General features: G+C 46.0%; 2 protein-coding genes across 3 annotated transcripts in view; one reads left to right on the plus strand and one right to left on the minus strand.

The window, feature by feature from the left end:
- The window catches only part of LOC109300355 (pre-mRNA 3'-end-processing factor FIP1-like), a gene marked incomplete at its 5' end in the record, with an annotated part of 58,148 nt that extends 48,300 nt beyond the window's left edge, over positions 1-9,848 (plus strand). The window contains 3 exons of the mRNA XM_019521040.1: positions 1,461-1,659; positions 5,368-5,526; positions 8,343-9,848. Of these exons, the coding sequence (XP_019376585.1) occupies positions 1,461-1,659; positions 5,368-5,526; positions 8,343-8,475 (491 nt within the window). The remainder of the gene's footprint in view (positions 1-1,460; positions 1,660-5,367; positions 5,527-8,342) is intronic.
- Positions 9,849-13,240: 3,392 nt separating this feature from the next.
- Positions 13,241-23,607, minus strand: part of LOC109300704 (ligand of Numb protein X 2-like) — a 53,563-nt gene continuing 43,196 nt past the window's right edge. For both annotated transcript variants that reach the window (XM_019521490.1, XM_019521491.1), the window contains 2 exons: positions 17,592-17,750; positions 13,241-15,601 (listed from right to left, as the gene is read on the minus strand). In XM_019521490.1, coding sequence (XP_019377035.1) covers positions 15,466-15,601; positions 17,592-17,750 — 295 coding nt within the window. In that variant the 3' untranslated portion in view covers positions 13,241-15,465. The remainder of the gene's footprint in view (positions 15,602-17,591; positions 17,751-23,607) is intronic.

Consider the following 23,607-nt stretch of genomic DNA (forward strand, 5'->3'; position numbering starts at 1 on the left):
CCAATGGACAGTGGTTGGCAGCTTACCCTCCTGCAAGGCTGACTTGAATCTATGTTGAGGTGACTTTGGAAAGCCTTGCTGTTACTTAGAAACATCCCAGCTGCATTCAGTGGGTGTTTGACAGTGGGGAAAGCAGGAAGCACTCAAGCTGGTCTTGGATCAGTGATGTTTTCTGAAAGAGTGCCATGTTCTGGGTGTGGTATTGCCCAGGGGAATCCTTACAGTTGCAATTCTCAGCCCTGGTTTAGCTGCTCTTGATGCTGATATCTGTCAGCCATACAGAAATCCCCCTGCACTCTCAGCAGCAGTCCTGGCTCTGTTGGGAAGAGCATGTTTCTCCTCCATAAATCTTTGACTCTGTTGCAAATGTCCCCTCCCCAGCTCTATCCTCCTTTCCCACCTCTTTGCCTATGCATATACTCTGTCTACTTCTGCTCACAAGCATCTGACTCCTTTTGCCCACCTGTGAAAGAGGCAGGGACAAGGTTTTGGCAGATGTTTGCCAATGATGCCTGTGCCCTCTCCCAGTTCTTCAGTGACTAGCCGTCTTCGGAGGCATTGCCACAGGATTGCAGATGCTGACATCCACCACCTCCTCTATGTGGGGATGGATTTAGGGACTGGACAGCATGAGCATTGCTTCAGATAAACTTCTCTTCAGCAACTGGTCTAGTCCAATGCAGTATCTTAGTGGTGCTCCCAAGCAGCAGGCTAGCACTTAGATGGCAGACCTCAAGAGAGCTTATTGGTGGGGGTGGGCTCACTAGGTAGTGCTCTTTTTGTTAGCACCGAGTCTTCTCTGGTCGATCTTATACTATAAAGGATTCTTTCATTCCAATCCTTACTAATAGGAAACCTCAGTTTTCCTGGTAGCAACCACTGATCTTACCATAAGAAAGTTAGGCCTAGTAGGGATGTCTGTGAGTCTCTAAGGCTGAACTGTACCAGGCTGTGGGATTATCAAAAGGGAAGGGCTTCAAATGACCTTTGTTGTGGTCTGTTGTTTAGAATGCTGCAATAGGGGAAGGGGAATTGAGGGTGTGTGTTTTCGCAGTGGGGAATGCTACTGTTCTTCTGATGTGGAGTGACTCTCAAAGGGCAAGAGCTGGGGAGCAGCCTGTGTAGCCCCAACTTTAGTATCCTAAGTTGGTGACTGCAGCATCCTCTGCTGATACCTGGCTCAGTGCAGCCATGCTTACGTCATGCCGTACACGGGGAGAGAGGGAAGGCTTCTTGGTAAAGAGGTGGGGTGGATCAGCAGTCACTCTGCAAACCAATCCTTTCCTGACTTCCCAGCACCTCTGTGCTACTGGGATGTCTCTCATCCAAAGACAGACCCAGCCCAAGCCTGCTTAGCTGGCAGGCTCTGATGAATATGTTACCCATATCAGATGCAGAGAAGCACCTTTCCTGGGCTGGGTGGTATCATTTGGACAAACAGATACGCTCTCTTGCTGCAGATTCTGGTTTCATCAGCTATCCACCCATCTCAACGTCCCACACACCCTGGGTGACAACAGTGGACAAGGGCACAAGCAGTTCCAGCAGCAGCCACTGGGAGTACTCGGGCTCAAGACGTGAGAGGGAAAGGGAGCGTGAACGCGAGAGAGAGCGGGAGAGAGACCGTGACAGGACTCCGACCACAAGTGAATACAACAAGTAAGAGCTGTGCTCCATTGGACTCTTCCTGACAGCTTCCCAGCCAGGGGTGAGGCTCTGCCTACTGGGGGCAGGATGGGTGTTACCCTGCATGCCACACTGATCATTGCCACTTTAAATAATTTGGGACTCCCAACTTGGAACTCTGATCCTTGCTGGGAATAGGCAAAGGACAAGCCCAGGAGTTGGGTTCCTGGGTTCTTTCCCCTTCAACCCTTAACTTGCAACTTTAATCTTTTCAAGACACTCTGCCTCAGTTTCTTCACCTGTAACAGCATTCAAGTCCAATTAGGTACCTCCCTGGTAAGGGTCTGTGCAGGTTCTGGAGGTTTTGTGTCCATGCATCCATTGCAGTTCTGTATGCTTAAGATAACACAAGGGAAGAACTGCTGTATTTTCTTGAATTTAAGATGAGGTGACCCCTGTCCCTCCTGACTCTGTCGGCATTGGGGGTAGGGGAGCCTTGTCATAAATTCACACGTGAAACAGGAAGCAGGCAGGCAGGTGAGGGCCAGAGTTGGGCCCACAGCAGCCTCCTGCCCCTCACCCTGCTGGCCCTCTGTAGTTCACCCCCCTGCCCACATTACTGTCAGGCACAGCTTAGCTCTAGCTTAGGTTGAATTCCCTCCTGGGCACCGAGCACATAAAGACTGTGTTCCCTGCACAGTGAAGCCTCAGGCAATACAACAGTGTTGGCACTGCCTGGCCAGTCGACACCACCAACGCTGTTGTGTGGCCCACTAAGGGCTGAGCTTCCATGCACTGTGCCTTGGGAGGGGGGCAGAGCCCAAGCAGCATCTGGCAGTAAGGGAGGAAAGAGGCAAAGCCTGCAGGGGGGAGAGGCAGAGATGGGGAGGGGCAAAGGCTGTGGGGAGCTGGGGTTGTGGGGTGCCAGTGGCAGGGAGGACAGGAAGGCTGCAGGGGGCAAAAGTGGGGAAAGGACAGAGGCAAGGGGGCCACCTGCTTTTTTTTTTTTTTTTTTCTCCTCCCCCAGCCACTATCCTCCCTGCTATAGCAGTGGGAGGGTGAGGAATTTAAGACTGCCCTCTGATAATTGGATCCTGTACCTGGAAAGTTTTGTTTGTTTTGTTTTTATAACAAATGTATAAATTATCTGTATGTAGAATCTAACTATTGGGGGATCATCTTTAAACTGAGGGTCAATTTGTATTTAAGTAAATACAGTACCAAACATAACCCTTACTGCTTAGCAAAATGGGGCCCCACTGTAAAAGCACAGAGGCGAGGAGTGTCCTTCACCATGAATAAGCCACAGAGTAGAAACCCTTATCAATGCCTGGCATTTCTGAGCAGAGGACCAGAACCTAATGTGATTTAAAGGTGGTAGGAGCAGTGTGGTGGGTATGTACCAGCCTTCCTTCGTGTCTGTTAGGGAAAATGAAACTATCAGAGTTCTTTGCAGTCCACTGCTCTACGCTCTGCCTCAAGGGCTTTTGTCACGTGAGTATCACCAGCAGCATCACTATTCTACCAGGGTTGGGCTCCAAAATGCCAACAGCCATTGAAAACATCACCATAGAGTGTGCTTCTGCCAGAGGGGTGTTGCTTGCCTGGGAACTTCCAGGCCCCTGGGCTCAGCAAACACAGGGACATTTTTCTTACAACAGACCTTTTTAAAAAAGCTGCAAGTATCTTGGATGGGACAGGAGAAGTGGAAAATACAGATGTGCTACAGTATGAAAGATTCCCAGTTCCTGCCGTTCTTGGGAAGTTTTGGACTGCAGCAGGGCAAGCAGGACAGGGGCAGGAGTCGGATGATCTGCCCAGATGGCATTCCATGGCATGCTGGTATCAGTTTCATGTTCCTAAGTGTATGTGTTGGCCTCTAGGAGCTTGGCATTGAATTTGTCGAGTCCTCTGTAGAGCTACCTCCCAGGTGCTTAATCTACCTTCTGATTCTGCCTGATCACTGATATTTTTGGAAGATTGCTTGTCTAACTCATTTCCATAAGCCAGAGGTTCTCAAACTGTGGGTTGTGACCCGCTACCCCCACCCCAGGGAGTTGTGAGCAACTTAAAAGGGGGCTGCAAACCTCCCAGGGGGTACATGCAGTGGCGCAGGGAAATGGTGCGTGGCAACAGCACTGAGTGGTGGATGGTGGCGGCGGCTGCTATGTGCAAGCTCCCTGTCCTCCACCACCACCACCCAGCACTCGGGGTCGCGATTTCACAAAGTTTGAGAATCTCTGCCATAAGCCTTAAAGCAGCCTTTTGGGATTTGTCTCCCACCGTGAGATGTGGGAACTACTTTTTGGACTAGAGGTCAGTGGTTTTTATGGGGGAAAAACAATTGTAAGACAGGCAGGGAAGGAGGGAACACAGAACGTGTCTGAATTTTTTTTTGGATTCCCATGTGCTTTAATTTTATAAAGGGGTGAGTTTCCTTAGGTTGGAAGAAAGGCATAGAGGATCAGCTGCTTCTTACCCTGCTCGCTAATTAGTTTGCATGCAGGGCTGGATTATGACAAGGTGGGGTCCTAAACTAGGGGTTCCCAACCTTTCTATGCTGTGGCCTGGCACACTGGACCAGCACTGGCCATAGCCCAGCAAACTGTGTGGACCACTGTGCAGAGCCCTGTGGCCATAGTTTGTAGCTGGGACACAGGTAAAGATACCTCCACCCCCAAGGCAGTGGGGTGGGCCCAAGCCTCAATCACAGCTGCTGTGGGTCCTGCAGAAGGAGTCGCAACCTCTCTGCCTGCCTCTGCGGGGCCACAGCTTGCTGGTCCATTGTCACTTCCAGTCCAGCAGCCAATGCTTAGAGGCCCCTCATAATGTGAGGCCCTAAGCTGCAGCTTTCTTAGCTTGTGCCTAAATCCGGCAGTGCTTGCGTAGTTTGTGTTTCTTAAATACTGAGGTGGGGTGGGGTGCAAGGGAATAGTTCCTGCAGCAAAATGGAAGAAGCTTTATCATGGGTGTTACTTAAAACAAGGGTGAGCAGTAACACAGTAGAGGCAAGAGTCTAGAAATGCACTCCCTTCTGAACAGTGGTGGCACTGTGTATCACAAATATGTCCCAGAGACCACGAGGGCAAAGGCCTGTGGCCACTGTCTCCTGCCATATGTCCAGTGCTAATCATTCATCTTCCGTTGCATGGGTTTTTTTTCTAGAAAGCGTGATAAACCATTCTGTTTTGTGACACAGGGTTGAACACACGTCTGTGTTGGTATAGGAGGGGCTGTAGCTGGGCTCTGTGTGGCAGAGGAATTGGGATTGTAGCGGGGGGTGGAAGAGGGGTTGGGGCAAAGTGGGGGTGTGAATGGGGAGAGGATACAGTTTATTTCCTGGCTTATGGCATGAATGTTGTTTGGAGTGTGAGAGCTTATATCTGTGAATTCTGTCATTGCGTCTGAGTTCTGACCAGTGAAAAACCTGAAACTCATGGTCATGTGGTGGCTCTTCTTTTAACTAGGGGTCTGGTTTATGCCAGTGGGAAATGATTCTCAGTTTAGAAGCAATGTAACCCGTGGATATTTCCCCCAATAGGGAGGTGTTTTCTCTTGGGGGAGGGAAACAGCTTGTTGGCGGATATTTCCACCTAGAGACACTTATTAGCATGAGGCCCTTTGAGAATCTGGGGTTTTTATGTGGAGCCATTGATCCCAAACATGCTGTAGAAGAGGGCAGACATGAGCATCAGTGAAGGTCATATCCTCTGCCTCACTGTCCCTTCCTCTGCCCCAAAGTGATGACGAACGATATCGCTACTACAGTCGAGAGCGGAGCTATGACTTTGAGCGGGATTACCGTCGCAGCCGAGACCGCAGCCGGGAGCGGGAGGATCGCCATCGCGAGCGCCGGCACCGAGATAAGGAGGAGAGCAGCAAACACAAGTCTTCAAGACGGTAAGAGTCCTCCTTGGTGGAGCTGCTGGGAGCTGATGTTGGCCCAAGATGGGACGGCTAAGGCTTCAGAGCAGACAAACTCTATCTGTACTAGCACAGACAAGGACACTGTCCAGCGCATCATGCTCCATTAGTGATGCCTCTGGCCAGAAGTTGGATCTTTCTGTTACAGAGGAGAGCTGCTTTGTTTTTGTAGGTTCTTTGTAGGGGCAACTGATGGGATCTGAGCACTGTCCCAGGTCACACTGTTTGGCTCCCAGCGAGATCTGACCAATAGTGGATTTACCAGCAGAAGCCTCCAAGAAAACCTGTAATGCTTTAGCTGCCATAGGAAAGCATAGCTTTGTTCTGCTAGAAGTCTCAGCCTTGGCTCGGTTGTGCAGAAAATGAAGCTACCTGAGTTCCCAAATGGGGTGCAATGCAGTGACTACTGGGCCACTGCCCTAGTCACATGATCAGGGTCCGTTCTGAGCTCTGTCATTCTGGGCCTGAACAGACAAAGCTCTGACACTGATGTCATTGGTTTGAACATCAGTATAAATTCCACGAGGATTCATCGTGGACAGATGAGCCGCTAGTTGGGTTAGTTTTACACAGTAGGTGCTATTATAATGCCTCACAACTAGGTGGCAGGAAGTAGTGAATAATAGCCTACTTGCTTTCGAGCAAATGGCAACCCAAGGATAAGCTGCAGACAGGACACATGCGCCAGTAGAGTTTGTTTTGTTTTGTTTTACCCTTGATTTCTCCTAGGATAGTTCTGTGCCAGGTTTGAATAAGTATCAGTGCAAGTTATATGTTATACCACCTTTTTTACATGCTGGTATGACATCCTTTGTGATGTTGCCTGAGTTGCTTTGTGCTTCAGTTTAGCTACTAATACACTGTAGATGAGGATGCCTTAGCATTCATAGAAGTGGCTTCCTAGTTCTAGAAAAACAGTGGTATAATAGAAATACAGGACATCACCTGGTTGTCCAGGCTGTCTGGAATCCACTGAGACTAGGCCAGAAGCTATTAGAGGGAGATGCTGGGGAACTCGGCCACAAAGTGCTGGGCAAAGGAAGCCATGTGGAGATTTTTTCCTTTGGCCCTCTCTAATGGCAAACAAAAGAAATGCTCCTTTATCCTTCAGCCCAGAATACTTGGACAAGACGTGCCCATTAACCCCCATGGTAGAATGCATGGTGGCTTTTAAAAAGTGGCTTATATTATAATTATTACATTTCAGAGCCTAGTGCTTGAGGTCTCACCTTAGTGCCACTTGTGTTGGGAGGAGATATGTGCTGCAGTCCCCCAACTGGCTTTTGGTTGGGTTGCCTCAGTCCTAGAGAAAATCTGACTTGTTTCTTGAAAAAGCCCCTTGTTTAAGTTTCCCAAGTATTTAAGAGAAAGGGTAGTTAGATACTACAAGGTAGGAGGAGAGGATCCTAGTTCTGGCTGTGCTATTGATGGTCAGTTCCAGTATGGACAGTACCTTACATTTTGAGGTGTTTGGCAGGCTCGTGTCAGCGCCTAGGAAATGCTTTGAGATGCTCAGAGTGGTAGCATTTGGCCATTAACTTGCCAAAAATAATTGTTTGGCTTATGATTATACCATTAATGAAAAAGAAGGTTAGAAACAGATTTACAGCCTGTGGGTTTTCATCCAGGGCTTTAGCAGCTTGGCAAGATGAGCACCTGGGCTGCTAGCCTGGGATGTCAGTTGTAATAACACGTCTCACCTCATAAACAATGTTTAAATCTCATTTGCCTTCTCCCACAAGTACAACCCTACTGCACTGATGCTACCATTTTGACCCTCACCCAGTAAATCCAAAGAATTCAGTTTGGGCATGTCTGCACCCCCAGTCCTGGACCAGGGATGCCACAGTGAAGTGCCATGCCCACCTAGCCATGACTTTTTGTTTTCAGAAGCAGGGCATATCTCGGTAGTGCTGGGCAGATGCCAGCAAGCACATCCCCTCAGGAGCATGGCTTGCCTCCTGCCGTTAAGGCAGCTACATTACATCTATTTCAGGAGGTGGCGCATTCGGAGTGGGTGTCCCACACTTCCCTGTGGTGGTCCTTGTGCTGAGAGAGATGTTTCCATTGTGTTCTGTATTTCAAACCTGCCTATAGAGACACTTGAAGTAGGAAAGAACCACCCCAATCCTATTTCCTGCAGACTAAGAGGCAAAGCTCAGTCCTGGTGCAAAGCCAGGTTTACCTCCTTAGTAGGCTAAGGTAGAAATGGGACCTTTCATCTCTAGGAAGCCAATGCTTCTGGGCAGCTAGATTAGTTTTTCCTTTTCAGTCTGAGATAAAATATCATAGGTAGATTTTTCCATGGGGTCTTAAACCTTTAACGTTGCGGACTGACCACCTAAGCAGGAGTAGTGCACAATATGCATTCTCTCTGCTTCCAGTAATTACCGCCAGCTCCAGCAGGTGGAGGAAAGCCAGATTAGTCCTAATGGAAACTTCTATAAACCATTCCTTCTTCAGTCTCCTTCAGACACATGGTACTGGCCCATTATGTGATGGTGCAGTGTGGCATAATAGATGCACTGTTACCCATGTAGGGTGAGCTGCATAACCTATCCCCAGTTCTGACGCTCATGAGTAATTAGACCACCCCAAGCAAGGGATGGGAGAAGTTTTGGCACATGGTGAAAGGGGGGTGTACAATCTCTTTCCTATTTTATTCCAGATTTCACACATGCCACCCATACTGGTACCTCTGGAATTTATTTTAGTCTTTTTCTGTGGCGATCAAGTGTGCTGACACTTGTCCCTGGTTTCTTCACCCTCCCTTTTTTTCATTCCCACTACAGTAAGCAGCATGAGAGCGAAGAGGGTGAAAGTCACCGGCGCCACAAGCACAAAAAGAACAAGCGTAGCAAAGAGGAGAAGGAGACCAGTGAAGATGGTGCCCCAGAGGGGGACGAACAGGATGCCAAGGAGTAGAAGACCCACGGCCGGCCGTCGGGAGGGACTTGCTCCTCTGTCACCAGTGTGGTGTCTGCATTGTTTTTTTACTATATTCCGAGGGAAGCAGCGAGGACTCTCGCCAGCTATTGAAGCATGTCATGACAACTCGAGCCTTCGAGCACATGCAGTTAGACTTTTTTGATATGGGACAAAAGTACGGCAGTAATAGCATACGAAGCACTGAGCTACTCTACTTGTCAATGTTCTTTCATCGTATCAGATCCTATGGTTTCTGATGGAAGATGGCTTCAGCTGAAACTAACGCATTTATGTGATAGGCTTTTTTCTTTTCTTGCAACCATCGTTCCTTTTTTAAGACGTAGGACAGTAACTGCAACTTGAAACTTCTTGTCCAAAGAAAAGTGTGATTTTTAGGTCCTCTTGAGAGTCAGCTTAGAGTCTGGCTTCTATTAGTAAAGTCCCATCCCCCGAGTCAATTTCTTTATAGCTACTAAAGTATCTATAATTTCTTTGTGGCAGGATTGGCAGCATGCGGGGAGGAACTACTTCATTGGTTGGTTAGTTTGAACCTGCTTTTGTCTAATGGCTCTTAAAAGCTGTTAGGTGTGTTTACAAAGGGCATTCAAAGACTTCAAATCTAGCTTCTTTTTTTCTTTTTTCTTTTTTTTTAAGTCCATTGCAAGCCTAGTTCTACCATGTCACACCTGTAAATGGGAAGTCCCATTCTGTGGAAGACTGTAGTGAGAGCATGAGTTTCTTTTTGATTAGAATTGATTAACTTCACCTATTTTTTGGGGGGGGGTGGGGGAGAGGGGTAACAATTTAAGATGACTTACCTAGCACGTTAGGGAACATGAAGCCTCATCCAGCAGTTTGCCATTGTTGGATTGGCTTACATATATTCAGACATCACCAACACTCCTGTGCAATGTATCTTCCCCCTCCTCCCCGCACCATAGATTTCAGAATAAATGCAGTCAAATTCCACATTTGGTTTTGATTTAGTTTTTTGGGGGTCTTTTTAAATAGAAAAAAATTTCAGTGGAAAAGGGGTGGGACTCTGGGGTTTTTTTGGTACATCTTATTAAACAGAACACTGCACTTCTGTTTGTGTGAATTGCAGGCATTTCATTTTTAAGTACCTTCCATTTGTATTGACTGTTATTTAAGAGCGTCTACAATCCCTTCCTCAAAATAAGCTAGTTCTGAAATTTTACATTTTTTTTGTATCGTATTCATGCAAGTCTGAGTACTGTGCAAAGCTTACAACCTTTGAAACGTGAGCCAGTAGAGCATTGTGATATTGGTTTATATACTATGACCATGCATTTGATGGGTCAATAAGTACAAAACCTACAAGGAGGAGAATAAAGCAATTTTTTGGTAAATGTGACCTTTAAAACTTTCTTCAATATATTCTCATTGTCTTGAAGCAGCAGGGGCCTTGCATGCAATGAATTCTGAGACCACGATCCAAGGGGAAATGCTAAAACCACATTTCACTGTTTTGTTTTGTTGTTTCATCCTTTTTTAGTGCCCTATGCAGCCATTTCTTTAACAGACCAATTTGTTTGATATTTTTACCAGGAGCCAGACTATGGCAATAGTGACCAGCTGTTCTGACGATGTTTGCAAAGATTTGGCATCTGTTCAGTTAAGGTAATAGGGCCATAAATATTATTGTGGTTGGCTCCTCTGGCAAGGCAGGCCATGACATGGCTGAGAGGGAACATAGGGAAAGCTTTTTTCAGTAGCATTATTCCTGACTAAAATAAGCATTTAGTTTTCCAGCCATGTTCGTGAGCCCAAGAGGAATTTGCTTTTGGAATATGGAATTAAAAAAGTGGGGATGGAGGGCAAGTTTAGAAGGATCAAAGAAGGATTCACAATGTCTTGCATGCATTGAAGTTTGCATCGTCTGGGAATACCTGAAAACCAGCACTGGTTGCTAAGACATGCAGACCTGATTGTGTACACCCTTCAGTTCTCAAATCTCAGCCGGGGGGGGGGTTCCAAGTTGCTCGCTCCCTCAACAGCTTTGATATTTTACAGCTCTGTTTGATTTGTTTCTCATAATACTGTATCTGACAGATAGGAGATGCGAGTGCTACCCCATGGCTCAAGACCCCAGGCTGCATCCTTGCATTCACTAGTGGAAATAAGGCTGAAATCTTACCCTGGTTTCAGAATCTTCCTTTAGCTGTCATCACACCCTCCTGTCCCTGTGTTCAGACTGCAGTGACTCTTTGGGGATGAATGGGCTGCTATGATTTACAGGGGTCTGGCCCACTTTTTCCCCTCACCTTCCTGCAAGTGCAGGTCATGTCTGTATATGTGCTGAATTCCTTTTCCACACATCTACTTCATCATGGTTACTTAGTATATGGGGGAAGAGATATGAAATCTTGTTACAGCACCAGTCTTCACACTCCTGTATCTATTGATCTTTCCTGCCTGCTTCTAGCTGTTGCTATTAGTGAATCTGCAGTATCGATTGGCAAAGAGAGGCAGAACAAATAGATTAGCTTATATTTGTCTTATCTGTAATAACTTGGCAAAGGGGAAGGAAAATCTGGCTTATAGCTGGAGGATACTTTACTGGAGAAACGTTTTGCTACAAGTGAGCTGTTTGTTCAGAAGCAGTTTGCATCTGTTTTTACAAACATTGTCTAGAAGTTGTCAGAGCTTTGACCAGCTTTAGCTGGATGCAGTCCCAGTGCCAAGGACAATCCCATTGTGAAACTGGTATAAGGCAATTGTTGGGTCCATTGTATACAACTAGGGGTATAGCACATACAGGACTAAGTACATACGATAAGCAAAAGGATGAGTTTAACACTTGAAAGTGGATACTTATACACATGCTTATAGCTTCATAGATGGTTGAGTTGGAAGGGAACTTAGCAGATAATCGAGTCCAACCCCCTGCCCTGAGCAGGAAAGAGTGCTGGGGTCAGACAACCTCAGCCAGGTGCATGTCTAACCTCCTCTTAAAGCCCCCCCAAGTGAGGGGAAAGCACCACCTCCCTTGGAAGCCCATTCCAGATTCTGGCAACCCTTACCCTAAAGAGATTTTTCCTAATGTCTGACCTAAATCTGCTCTCTATCAGTTCGTGACTGTTGTTCCTAGTTACTCCAAGGGGTGCCCTGGTAAACAGCATCTCCTATTCCTTGCTCCCCCCCTCAATTTAATTTGTAAGCGGCCACAAAATCACCTCGGCCTTCTCTTGTGGAGGCTGAAGAGAGCCAGGGCCCTCAATCTCTCCTCATAGGGCTGTGCCTGCAGGTCCCTAACCATACAAGTGGCTCTCCTCTGGACCCTCTCAAGGTTGTCCATATCCCTCTTGAATTGCGATGCCCAAAACTTAATGCAGTACTCCAACCGTGGCCTGACCAGTGCTGCATAGATGGGAAGTATCACCTCCCTGAACCTGTGCATCATGCACCTGCTAACGCATGATAAAGTGCAGTTAGCTTTACTGATTGCTTTGTCTTATGAACATGAGTTGTCGCTCTTGGTGTCAACAATGAGATCCCTTTGTGCTGCTGAGAAGGACAGCCCCCAGCCTGTACACGTGCTGGTGATTCCCTCTCCCTAGGTGTAGCACCTTGTACTTGTCCTTGTTGAACTGCATCCTATTCTGTTCCTCTCACTTTTCCAACCTGTCCAGGTCCACTTAGATTCATTCCCTACCCTCTAGTGTGTTAACTTTGTCCAAATTTGCAGATGATACCAAATTATGGGGTAGAGTGCTTTCTACACCCTCATCAAAGTCACTGATGAAGACCTTGAACAGCACAGGTCCAAGGACTGAGCCTTGTGGGACTCCACTACCCATATCTTTCCAAGTCAATACCAACCCATCCACCACCACTCTCTGGGTGCGACTCCCTAAGCCAATTTGCCACCCACCCGACAGTGTAATCATCTGTATCACAGCCACTCAGTTTATCTGTGAGAATAATAGTAATAGTAAAATGCAGAAGTTTGATTCTGGGTATGCAGAGCGCTAGGAAAGGCTTACAGCAATGGTGCTCAACCTTTTTAGGCTAAATGAGTGGTGCCAGATCAATCCATGGGCTGGATCTGGTCCAGGGGTCCCATCTGGTATGCAGTGCTGGACCAGCTAGGGCTCAGTGCAGCTGTACATGAATATCTGGGCTGGGGCCTGATGTCATACAGCTGCATCAGACCCTGGCTCAAACCAGTTGCATGGGAACAGGGCCCAATTCCTCTGTATAGGGCCAGTCCAGTCAGGGCTGATCCAATCACCGTAATTTGGCAGCAGGGGAAAAATAACAGTGGTAATGGCTACAGCCAAACTTCCAAATCTGTGGAAGGATTGTGCGACTCTACAGGCCACAGGCTAGATTTTGTGATTCTGCAGGCCATATCTGGCCGATAGGCAAGAGGCTGATAGCTCCTGTGGGACGGGTCCCTTGTGACTCCCATTTCCCTGTTTACAACATGGAACCAACCTAAGGCTGGTGGAGCTGTCCTATATGAGATGCTTTGATATCCTTAGGAGGAGGATACCACAGCAGTGAATGGCTAAAGGTGCTGATTAGGGAGTGTTTCTAAGACAGCTGCATTGCACTAATCATTACAAAAGGCTGAAGTAAATAAAGCGGCAGGTTCAACCTGTCTTCAGCTAGTTCAACTCCTTACAGGAGAGAAACCAAGTTTTCCTCCTGCTGGTAGCATAGGACATTCCTGTCTGGGTCTGGCAATGGTGGAATATTTTGGACTGATGAACAGAACACACACAGGCCAGCTGTCTCTGCTAGTCATATTAAAATAATTTATGAAGGCATCCAAACAATTCAACACTTAAACAAGATTCAGTAAATCCTTGTGATGCAAACAATATGTAGTTGCTTAGATTTTTTGGTGATGCTAAAGGCACCTTGAAACGAGATGGAGCAATAGTAAAACCATGCTGCCTTTTTGCAGCATCCCCTTCATTTAAAAGTACAGCCAACTGCCCTCTGCATTGCTGCTTACAAGGCAAAAAAATGTTGTAACAACAGGAGATTATTTTCAGCAATAAATGCCCACCTTTTAAGTACCCAGCCAATAGATCTTTGGCCTATCTAGTGTTCCCTGCAGAACTTGCTTTAAGTAACTTTTGTATGGAAGAGACAAAAATTAAGTTCTGCGTTTCCTTCACTTCAGAGGGAGGCTGATTTGTTTTACCACAAACACCTGGCTGACTTCTGAATTATTTTAATCTTGCGATTGCTGAAAAATGTCAGGAATCAGTGTCTGAAGGTCCAGCTAGTCTAAGAGAACTCGTGCAGTCCAGAGGAATGGATGTCGGCTAAACCAGTGATTCTCAACCAGGATGCCAAGACACCTGGGGTGCTATGAGATCCTTTGAAAGGTGCTACAGGAAGTGTGAAGAGATAAGCAGACAATGGCAGGCTCTGGCTCTCTTTGCCTAGCCACTCCCCTGCCTCCAGTGGCCCGGCTCCTCTGCAAGGAGGTAAGTGCTATGATTTAGTTTTTGAAATGGGGTGCTGCTCAACTTACAAAAGTAATGGAGGGGAACCTTAAGTCGAAAGAGGCTGAGAACTGCTGAGTTAAACAATGTTTCATGAGCACTAGAACCTAAACTACTTGTTTTGAATAGGCCTTGATAAGAGTCCTTGCATACAGCTTTTAGCTAACAGCCATAAGACAGCAAAGTTGCATTGTGTGTACACAATCCACAGTTTAGCAAGGACCAGAACTCCGTTCTGCTGTAACAGCAAACTGAAAAGTCCGTCCCGCGCTGCTCTTGCCTTACAGAACGGACCCCTCTAGTCTGTTGCACTTAAAGAACTGGACAAGGAAATGGAGTTCTTCTGCTTTCTGCTATAGCCCAAGCCACTCCTGACAGCTAGAGAAATCGTAGCATATCTTGTTTTAAATTGAGCCTGAAGTAAGAGACCCCTCAGTCATTTCTACTAATGATTAAGCTTCCATAGAAAGTGAGAAATTCCTATATATCCTGAATGTTTCAGATAGTCTATTATTAATGTGTTATAGCCAGAATAAAGCCTTGGCTTCCTACCTTAGGTTTTATAATTCTGCTTTATGATGCATCAATCTGCCCAAACCAGCTCCTCTGTCATTTTGGAAGTAGGGGTTGAATAGGAAAGGCAGCTAATCATCTCCTTCAGTCTACTGGGAAACTAAGGTCAAGGAACAAGATTACCTCCTCAGGGCAGATGTTTCTTGGGAGCAAACCGGTCTATTTTACATAGGCAGCCCTGTGTCTACATGACCAACCCTGGTGGGTTCATTAGTCACTATCAAGGAGAGAGGAGTTGAAGGGATACGAATTCAAGAACTCCTGCAACTGACACTAGGATGGGGATTTTCACACAAGTCAACGCAGTATGTTAGGGTGGCTCAATAATTCAATTTACCTAGCACCAGAAAGGTTACATCTTACTGAACTTGTGCTAGAAATGTGAACACCATTAGCTATGAACCATTTCATTGGTCCATGTCCTTATTTTTATTAGCAACTTTTAAAAACAAAGACAATGACTTGAATAAAGTGTCCAAGAATGCCAGCGAGCCAGCAAATGTTAGCTTGCTAGATTACTTGATTTTTCGTATGGACACTGGTTTGACCAGGAATTAAAACAACACCTGAAAAAGGTTGACAACTCTAGCTCAAGACACAGATGGACAATTCCTCTTGGACCATGGGAGAAATAACTGTCCCTATAATCATGATGAGTTCTAATCAGTACAAGAAGCTAGTGAAGATATGGCTCCAAGCTGCTAGCATATTGTACCTAAAAAAAAAAAATCAGATGCATCCACAAGTTGCATTAACTTTCTGAACAGTATGGAAATGTTTTCTTCAAAGAGGAAGTGAAAGTCTAGTGCACACTGTGCCAGGAGCTCATGGTTTCCTTAGTAAGTGTCACATGATGGGCTGTCAGCTCAAGCAAACTAGCATCAGTGGGGCTCACAGATTTCGTGAATGCACATTTTTGGTTTGGTGTTTACACAAGACTTCCAGGCCAGGACACCACAGTAAGAATGACTTTGTTCCTTTGTTCTTTCAGCATGGGGATCAGCTCCGAATTGCTCATTCCTATGGCAGGTACTCCATTTACTGCCACAATTTCATCTCCACACCTAGGTAGAAAGAGAAGGCACTGCTGTCAGGATGCAACTTATATAGTTCATTATTTGTAGCTCTACAGCGCCTACAAGCCTTAAGTGAGACAAGGGTCTCTTTCTTAGTGTGAGGCACTGTAGACAGCGGTCGTCCCTTTCACACCAGAAAAAGGTTGAGGGAAGGAAATAACTTGCAAGCAGGATGAACAATGTGATTGGTCTACAAGTCTCATACTACTGCAACTACATCTTGTCTAAACATACAGGGGTAAAGGGGACATGGGAAAGAGAAGGGACATGCAAGGTACTGGAAGCAAGTGAGGATAGGCGTAGTTGAGAGTTCAAGCAAGCAGCCATTCAGCTGAGGGGAAGACAGACTGGAGAATTGACAGCGATGGATTCAGAGTCTGTCAAGTCCCTTCTGCAGCTGTTTCTCTAGCCATAGCAGAGGTGAAGTGCTAGTTTCAACACAACTTGGGTTTGAATGTGCCTCAGCTGCCAGGATGGGACACACCCAAACTGTTTAACAGAAGAGGAGTAACTGCCTTGGCAGCAGCACTGCTGAGAGGCAAGGTGAGTCAGCACCAGCATGCTGCAGGAAGAAAAGCAAATGCAGCCTGGCATTAACAGAAGTGGTGCAGGCAAAACATGGGAGGAGATTAGGACTCCCCTAGTCAGTGCTGGCTGGGTCTTGGCTCAAGTGTTCTGTCCCGTTTGAGACGCTACTTTAAGAAGTATGTAGAGAAACAGGAGAGGATTCAGAGGCAAGCAGTGGAAGTGAAAATGGGGTAGGAATGCAAGGCAGATAAGGAAGGATTGAGGGAGCTGGGTTGGGTGCACTTAGGTTGGAGAAAAGCAGAGTAAGGGGACCATTCTTTTTTTGGCAGCCTTTCAAATATTAGAGAACAGGAAGAAAAATAGTCCTGGCACAGGGGCACCAGTCTGGACAACAGCAAAGCAGATTCAGATTAAACCTCAGGGAAAAAAAAAGACTTCCTAACTGGAGAGTACTGGAACAAACTGCCTAGAGAGGTTGTAGATTCTTCCTTGTTAGGAGGTTGGGGTTCTTGGGGGCAGAGCGGGGGAGGTTTGAAGAGGCTGGATATCACTATATGCAGAAGCTGGATATGCATCTGCCTGGGATGGTTTGGAAATAATCACTTTGCCATCGCTTCCAGCCCTACGTTTCCATAGAGTGTGAAGGCCCTTATGGGCTATGGAGTAGGCGGAGTACAGAATAGCCTACAGCAAAAGCATCTTTCAGGAAAATGAATTCCTCCTAGCTTGCCTGAGAAGGAATGAGCTAAGGCACCAACATCAGTTCCTTGACAACTGTTTTGAATTCTTGGCTGGATGATCTTTTCATTGCACAAGGAAATTTATCTTCTAGGGAACAGAGCCAGGTCCCCATCCTTACACTATCCTTAGCAGGGATGCTGAAAGGGCAACACTGACCTTTGCATTACCGTAAGTGGAGTGGAAGATTCTGCAGAGAAACTTTACAGGAAAAGATGGTCATATGTCACTCTGCCCATTTCCCACTCAGTGCACTAACTTTGTTATCTAGACAAGCCAAAAGCTGCTATACTCCTCTTGCAAGTACTCTGGCACAGAGTCTCACCACTGGGAACCTTCTTGGGAGAGAAGGATGTTCAGGATGACCCTGCTCCATCCTGTTATTCCTCATTATAAGTTTTAACACCCCTCAGAGCATCTTTCCTCATTCTCTCCCATGTGGCAGCTACATCCTTGCAGAGATGAAGTGTCAAATCTACTCATGCCAAGGCACTGAAAAGTCTGATTTTTTTTTTTTTTTTTTTTATGCTGTACAGCACTAAGAGCTGGGAGTGAAAGGTACTTGGATAAGTCCCTATATTTTGTTCTGCCTCATTTTAATTAGATAAAAAGCAAGATACCTCCACAAAAAAAAAAAAAATCAAAATACTGTGCTGCAAAGCTCAATGCTTGTGAACTGGATACCAGTAATTAAAGAGAGAGCCATACATACTTCAGTCTCCTGTCTCGGAAAGCAGGAGTTCCAGGCACAATGGTTTTAATGAAGAACGGCTGGCTTCCTTTGCTTTCTTCAAAGCCTCCAACAATGCTGAATCCCCAGCTTTCTGAATTACTCTTACGCAGGATAATATCTTGACAGCAGTGGAGGTTACTGGAAAGAGAGGCATAGAGTGGCTTTCTCAGTTTCCACACATAATTGCAATAAATCTATCCAGATTACCTGTATGTGGGGGAATGGGGAATATACCATAGGTTGTAAGAAGGGAAGGAAGCCAAGTGTGGGGGGGTCAAGGTTGTCAATGGGTTGCCTTAAAGAATCATTCAGAAAAAAAAAAGAAAGAAAGAATTGTAAGCACAATTGCTGCAGCCCCTGCAGTTAACCTGGAATCGCATTTCTGCTTTTGTATTGTCACTACTTGGTACAATGGCTGCATTCAGGCACTAGGTCTCACTGATGAAAAGTAAATGTTAAATTAGGTAAGGCAAACCAGCCTTCAATCAAAACAACTGACTCCATCAGGGTTTGCTCATGAAAAACATCTCTTGTTGTACCCTGTGCTTTCTGGAATGTTATAATCCCATGACAAGAAGAGAAAGATTGTTTATAAGACAGTAGATCCAAAACAGCATAGGGGATCTCTCTCAATATCTAGAAGGTTTAAAAATCTTGAGTGTGTTACTGTATTGCAATGCTCAGCCTGCTAGTTGAAGAAGGTGGGGAGGGAGTGAAACATGCAATTGTCTATGTCACCTGCCTCTCCCGGTGCCCAGCATTAGTGCGGGCAGCTTGCTATTGGCTTGCCATGAGGCAGCACCTTCCCTTCCTCCTCCTCCCCTTCTTCCCACCACCAATGCCACCAGGCTGCTAAGCGTTCCCACCAGCCATGGCTTGATGCTGCAGGAGGAAACCAGTGGGGTGGTGTAGTGCGATGCTCCCAGGCCATGCAGCAGTGGAGACATCAGCACCTCCCCGAGTCAGGCAGAGCCAGTGCTAGGTCCTCCTGTGCCACCTTACACGGTTTTCCTTTCACTTGTGCTGGGCCACACTCTGCCCACCGCTTAGAAACACCACATGGGGGAGGGACTACTGCATCCTGGGATACTGTAACATATAACAAATGCTTTAAGCCACTTAAAAGTGTTTATGTGTAGCAAATCCATGGGTTAAGAACTTCAGGAGCCTAAAATTACTGTGTAACAAGGCTTAAAGTCAGCAGTGTTAGTCTAAAGTCAGGCAGGAAGCAGGGCAGTGTCATAGCACCTGACAAAGTACTGTCATCTACAAAAGCTTATGCATTTTTTAATGAGTTGGGCCCTACGGTTTCTCCGTGTCCTGGCTTCTGCTGCGCTTATAAAGTCAATATTCACACTAACATGTAACTACTGCAACCAGACCCAGCTCTAGTTTTCTGAGAAAAGTAGTCCAACTGGTTTTGGTGCCTCCACAGTTATGTTGTGTTGTTTTGGGTGAGCAAGATAACTTAGAACAGAAGAGCTGAAAATGAAGTACAACTGATAATAGACAGCAACACGCAGCTACACCATAGCCAAAGATAGCAAATGTGCTAGGCACAATTTAAGCCTGAGCTTCATGTGGAAGGCACAGTTCTTACGTGGTAGTGGGCTCTTTAATGTGCATTAGCTTATTTTAATGTATATTAAAGTCACTAAAAAATGCACACTTTAGATAATGCACATTAAAATAGGCTAATGTGCATCAAGCATCACTTAAACTATGCTCTTTAGTTAATGCACATTTTTCTAGTACTTCAGGGTGCCTGTAGACATGTTGGAAGGTTGCTCCAATGCACTGTAATAACAATTAATTGGGCATTTATACACATACCTTTTTGTCCCACAACATGCCAAAGATCTGTCACTTCTTCATGCGAGCTGACGCGCGCCTTGCTGCACCACGTGCAGTTGTATAAGTGATGAAAAAAGCACACAGAAAATGGTGCGGTGCGCTTTTCAACCAAAGCACCTCCAATGTATTTTAGTTCAAAAGCACACCGTTGCCATTTTCTCAGTGCTGACACACAATTTGCCACTTATACGACTGGAAGCATTGCAGCACCTGGCACTGCGGTGTTTATATGTATAAAAATGCCCATTGGGTCTGCTGGAGCGCAGTAATTAGCGCATCTTGTGCATCAGCATCCCCACACTTCAATATGGCAGTGGGGGTGCTTTAACAATAGCTTTTCGAATGAGCTTAGTTCAAGCACCCTTGCTGCCATTTTGAAGTACAGGAACATTAATACATGAGACTCTGTGGCACTTTAACTTGAGTGGCTCTCTGAGCCACTCTGATTAAAGCACTCTGCCCCCTACCCCTGAAGCATGTGTAAAACTGCCCTCACAATGGAGGTACTAGATTTAATGCACGTTAATTAAAGTGCATTAATGCACGTGTAGAGGTGCCCAGTGACTGCAAATTGTTACATCTACTAATCCTAGTATATACCAAAGGCCAGTCTGTTCTCTATAGCAAGCAGTTTTGCCTGTGCAATTTTTTGGGGATGCTGGGGAAAGCTTAGAACATTTTCCATAAAGGCTGCCAGGTAGATTTATGATTTTGACAGAAACTTTGTTACTTTTGAGTGTTCACATTTTCTTTGAAGAAAAGGGTGATGTGCTGTCCAGGGCAGGGGCAGGGGCAGGGATGGGGTTCTCTTAGCTCCTGAAGCTGAATGTTGAAACAGCTCAGATTTCATGGAGGTGGGTACTGTGTGACCACCCCAGGAGAAAAATGTAATACTGCAGCAAAAAAAAAGAAGAAGAAAAAAGGAGGACTTAGGTGGACAACAAAAATATCCACAGCTATATTAGGAGGATTGTGTGTGTGGGACATCCAGTGCCATACTCCAAATAGCCAATCACTATGTGCCTGAGATTAGGGGGAAAACACCATGTTATAGCATAACTATCCATTGGCTAAGGATCTTAAGAGCCTCAACAGGAACACTGATCTGATCTATGATTTATGCTAAATCCTGTGTTCTTAAAAATTCATATTCCATTTTAAAAACCAGAACTTGTTCTAACTGTGATGAGTAGTCTAGCCATGACATTTGGGCTATCCCCTGTTTTAACTTCTCTTCTTAGGCAGAAGGCGAGAGAGGCTAATATATCTCATCTGAAAGACACTTCAAGCGGTACCGTATCAGAACAGTGTGAACAGCCAAGTCCAGTGGTCGGTAGACAGTATGCTGCCAGGTGAGCCAGGCTGACAAATGTCAGATGACACAAGCAGGAGGCCACAAGTACAAGAGCTTAGTATACAAAGGCTGGAATTCAGCATCACGGACAGAAGTGTTGAAAAGGACAGAGAAAGCCCCTAGGGAGCCTTGAGCACAACCTCTTTGGATTCTGCTTTTTTGTCAAACAACTGCTCTCTCAGGGTAGCTGCGCGCGCGCGCACACACACACACACACATGGCCTACTTCCAACAAATGTGAGAGATTAAGTAGCACAGGAGCCATCTGTTGGATCATATATACCTGGGGGGGGAATAGCACGTGATACCAAACCACTGAAAAACATTGTAACTGTTGGTGAACATTGCAAGAGGGCTATGCTGAATAATGGGGATATCTCAGTCCAATGATTCCCCAACAGGGGAAAAAACTTATGCTGCACATACTAGTCAATGCGTTTAAGATTACAAACACCTGTGCTCAGTACAGGACAGCAATAAGCACAATAAGCCAATCAAAGAAGAACAGAAGCAATGGCTAGAGAGTGGAAGATATGACTGAGATGACTGTTTCACTGGGAAGGACTGGAAGTGATCATCTGGAACCCTGTGCACGAAGCAGAGACTCCAAAACTGCTCTCTAAGTATCTGAAGAGCTGTTATAAAGGAGAAACCTCTTCTCTCACTGCAGAGAGCAGGGCATTGAGCTGGGATAGGGTTGATGGAGGGGATACAGAAAGGGGAGTTCTGGCTGTCCACCAAGAGGGTGTGATGGCTGGAATTACGCTTACTGTCCCCAGGTGAAGAACAGAATGGAGGGCCTTCTACCTTCCCAGCACTTCTGGTTTTGCTGGTTGCTACATGGGACCAGGAAGGATCTCCCCCCTCCCCCCCGCCCCTTTCTGTTGCTGCATGTATCAGAGTTTGCGTGGGTTTTTTTCTTCTTTTTTCTTCACCTCCTTAAGATGCACTGGTGTTGACTGCAGTCAAGACTGGGAATTTTGACTGGGGTATGCCAATGCTGGGACTAAAATTCAGAGGCTCTTGGCTAGAGGGTCTTCCCCCTCCTCTCAGGGCATGACTGACTGCCATATTTGGGGTCAAGAATGAATTTTAGCCCATGCTCCATGGTCAGACTGACATGGGCTGTGAGGTGTGGGGGTGGCCCACTTGGATCTCTCAAGAACAGTTTAACAACTCTTGCAGCAGCAGGACACTGACCACCATTGTCCCCCTGTTTTACCTGTGGCAGGTTACAGTGCTATTCCTTGTAGTTGTGTGACAAGGGTGATGTGTGTGGTTTTAGTAATAGGTTAGACAGGTATTTGTATGGGATGATTTGAACAGAAAAACATTTAGCCTCCACAGTCTATACCAGAACCTGCCTCAGGCAGGGGCTTGAATTAGACCTCCAGAGGCCCCTTCTGGCCCTATTTTTCTACAATTTTAAAATGAGGATCTTTTTATAATCAACTTTCATGCTGCAGAAATTGGAGACTTAACTTTTGAATGCAACTCTTAGTCTCTTGTTACACGAGGATGTGAGTGAAACCACAAGCCCTAAGAAACATCCAGCAAGGGAATAATGTGGACAATGTTGGCTTAAGGCCCAAACTTGAAACTAAGGAAGATGACTGGAAAGCAAGAAACTCGACATCACGGAGACAGAACTCTGGAAAAAGCAAGAGCCTCCGTAGCTGGGAAATCTTCTGTAACTGTATCCTCCACCTTTATCCTCCCCTGTGCAAGACTGGGCATGCAAACGGTTGTTTCCCCGCAGTGCTGTGCCCAGTATAGCTCCTCTGGAGAAACTGTTAGGATTTGGGAGTCAAAGCCCAGCCTCCTGTATGAGCATGAGTTGATCTGGTGCAGCAGAGGCTACTTAGTCTCAGCACTTTAAAGAACTGGGTTGCTTTTAGGGAAAGGGTGAAAAGATGTTAGTAGGGCTTTGCTAAGCACAAGAACGAACACGCTGCCTTGAGTGAGCTGCTCTTGCTGGGCTTGTTAGCTTGGTGTTTACAGGTTGCTAAACTGGAGGAAGGGAAGGTAGTCAGAGGCTTTGTTTGGTTGGTTGCACCAGGATACAAGCCTATAAATCACCTGAAAACCCTGGCTAGAGGCTCTATTTCTTTTTTTTCAGCCTGTGCCTCCTGCAAGCTCCCTTTTCAGAAGCTTGGATTTTAGCCCTGCCACAGCCCACACTGCCCCTCTGGGTGAACTTATTCTAATTTGACCTTTGAACAAATCAAGTTAGTGGAGCACCACCTGCATCTCTCTGGAAAGGAGATGGAAGTTCAAACCTTAAAGGGTCCCCTCTCAAATCTGCCACCTGGATCTCAGCAGCATAGTTCCCACTGCCTTTGGCACCAGCACACGGCAAGTCTCTATCCCAGTGCTCTTTGGCAGGGAAACTAATTAATTATTAGCATCATTTGTCCTAATATTACAAATTATATAGCTGAGACTAACAAGAGACAGAAACCCAGAGGAAGGCTCGTCTCTGCACAAAATGACAAACTAGCAGTGTCAGAGCACTGATTTCCATCACGCAGCTCAGAGCAACCAGAGTGTTTTGGCTTTATGATGTTTCAGGGCGAATTGTTTGCAGTGTGCATGCTGCCATCAAAACATACAGCGCAACAATATAGCTCCTGTACAAAACATGTGCTTGCTTTTGTCCCCATCTCCTGCAGCAGATGCAGTTGGAGAAAGCATTCAGTGAACTCTGGCAATATTCCCGAGCGATGGGGGGCAGAAATACCAAAGGGCGGGGGAGTTTCTTAAGTTAATTTGTTTTACAAAGACCAA

This window comes from Gavialis gangeticus, unplaced genomic scaffold, assembly GCF_001723915.1.
Source record: "Gavialis gangeticus isolate Ggan-Ray unplaced genomic scaffold, GavGan_comp1, whole genome shotgun sequence".
In the NCBI taxonomy this organism is placed as follows: domain Eukaryota; kingdom Metazoa; phylum Chordata; order Crocodylia; family Gavialidae; genus Gavialis; species Gavialis gangeticus.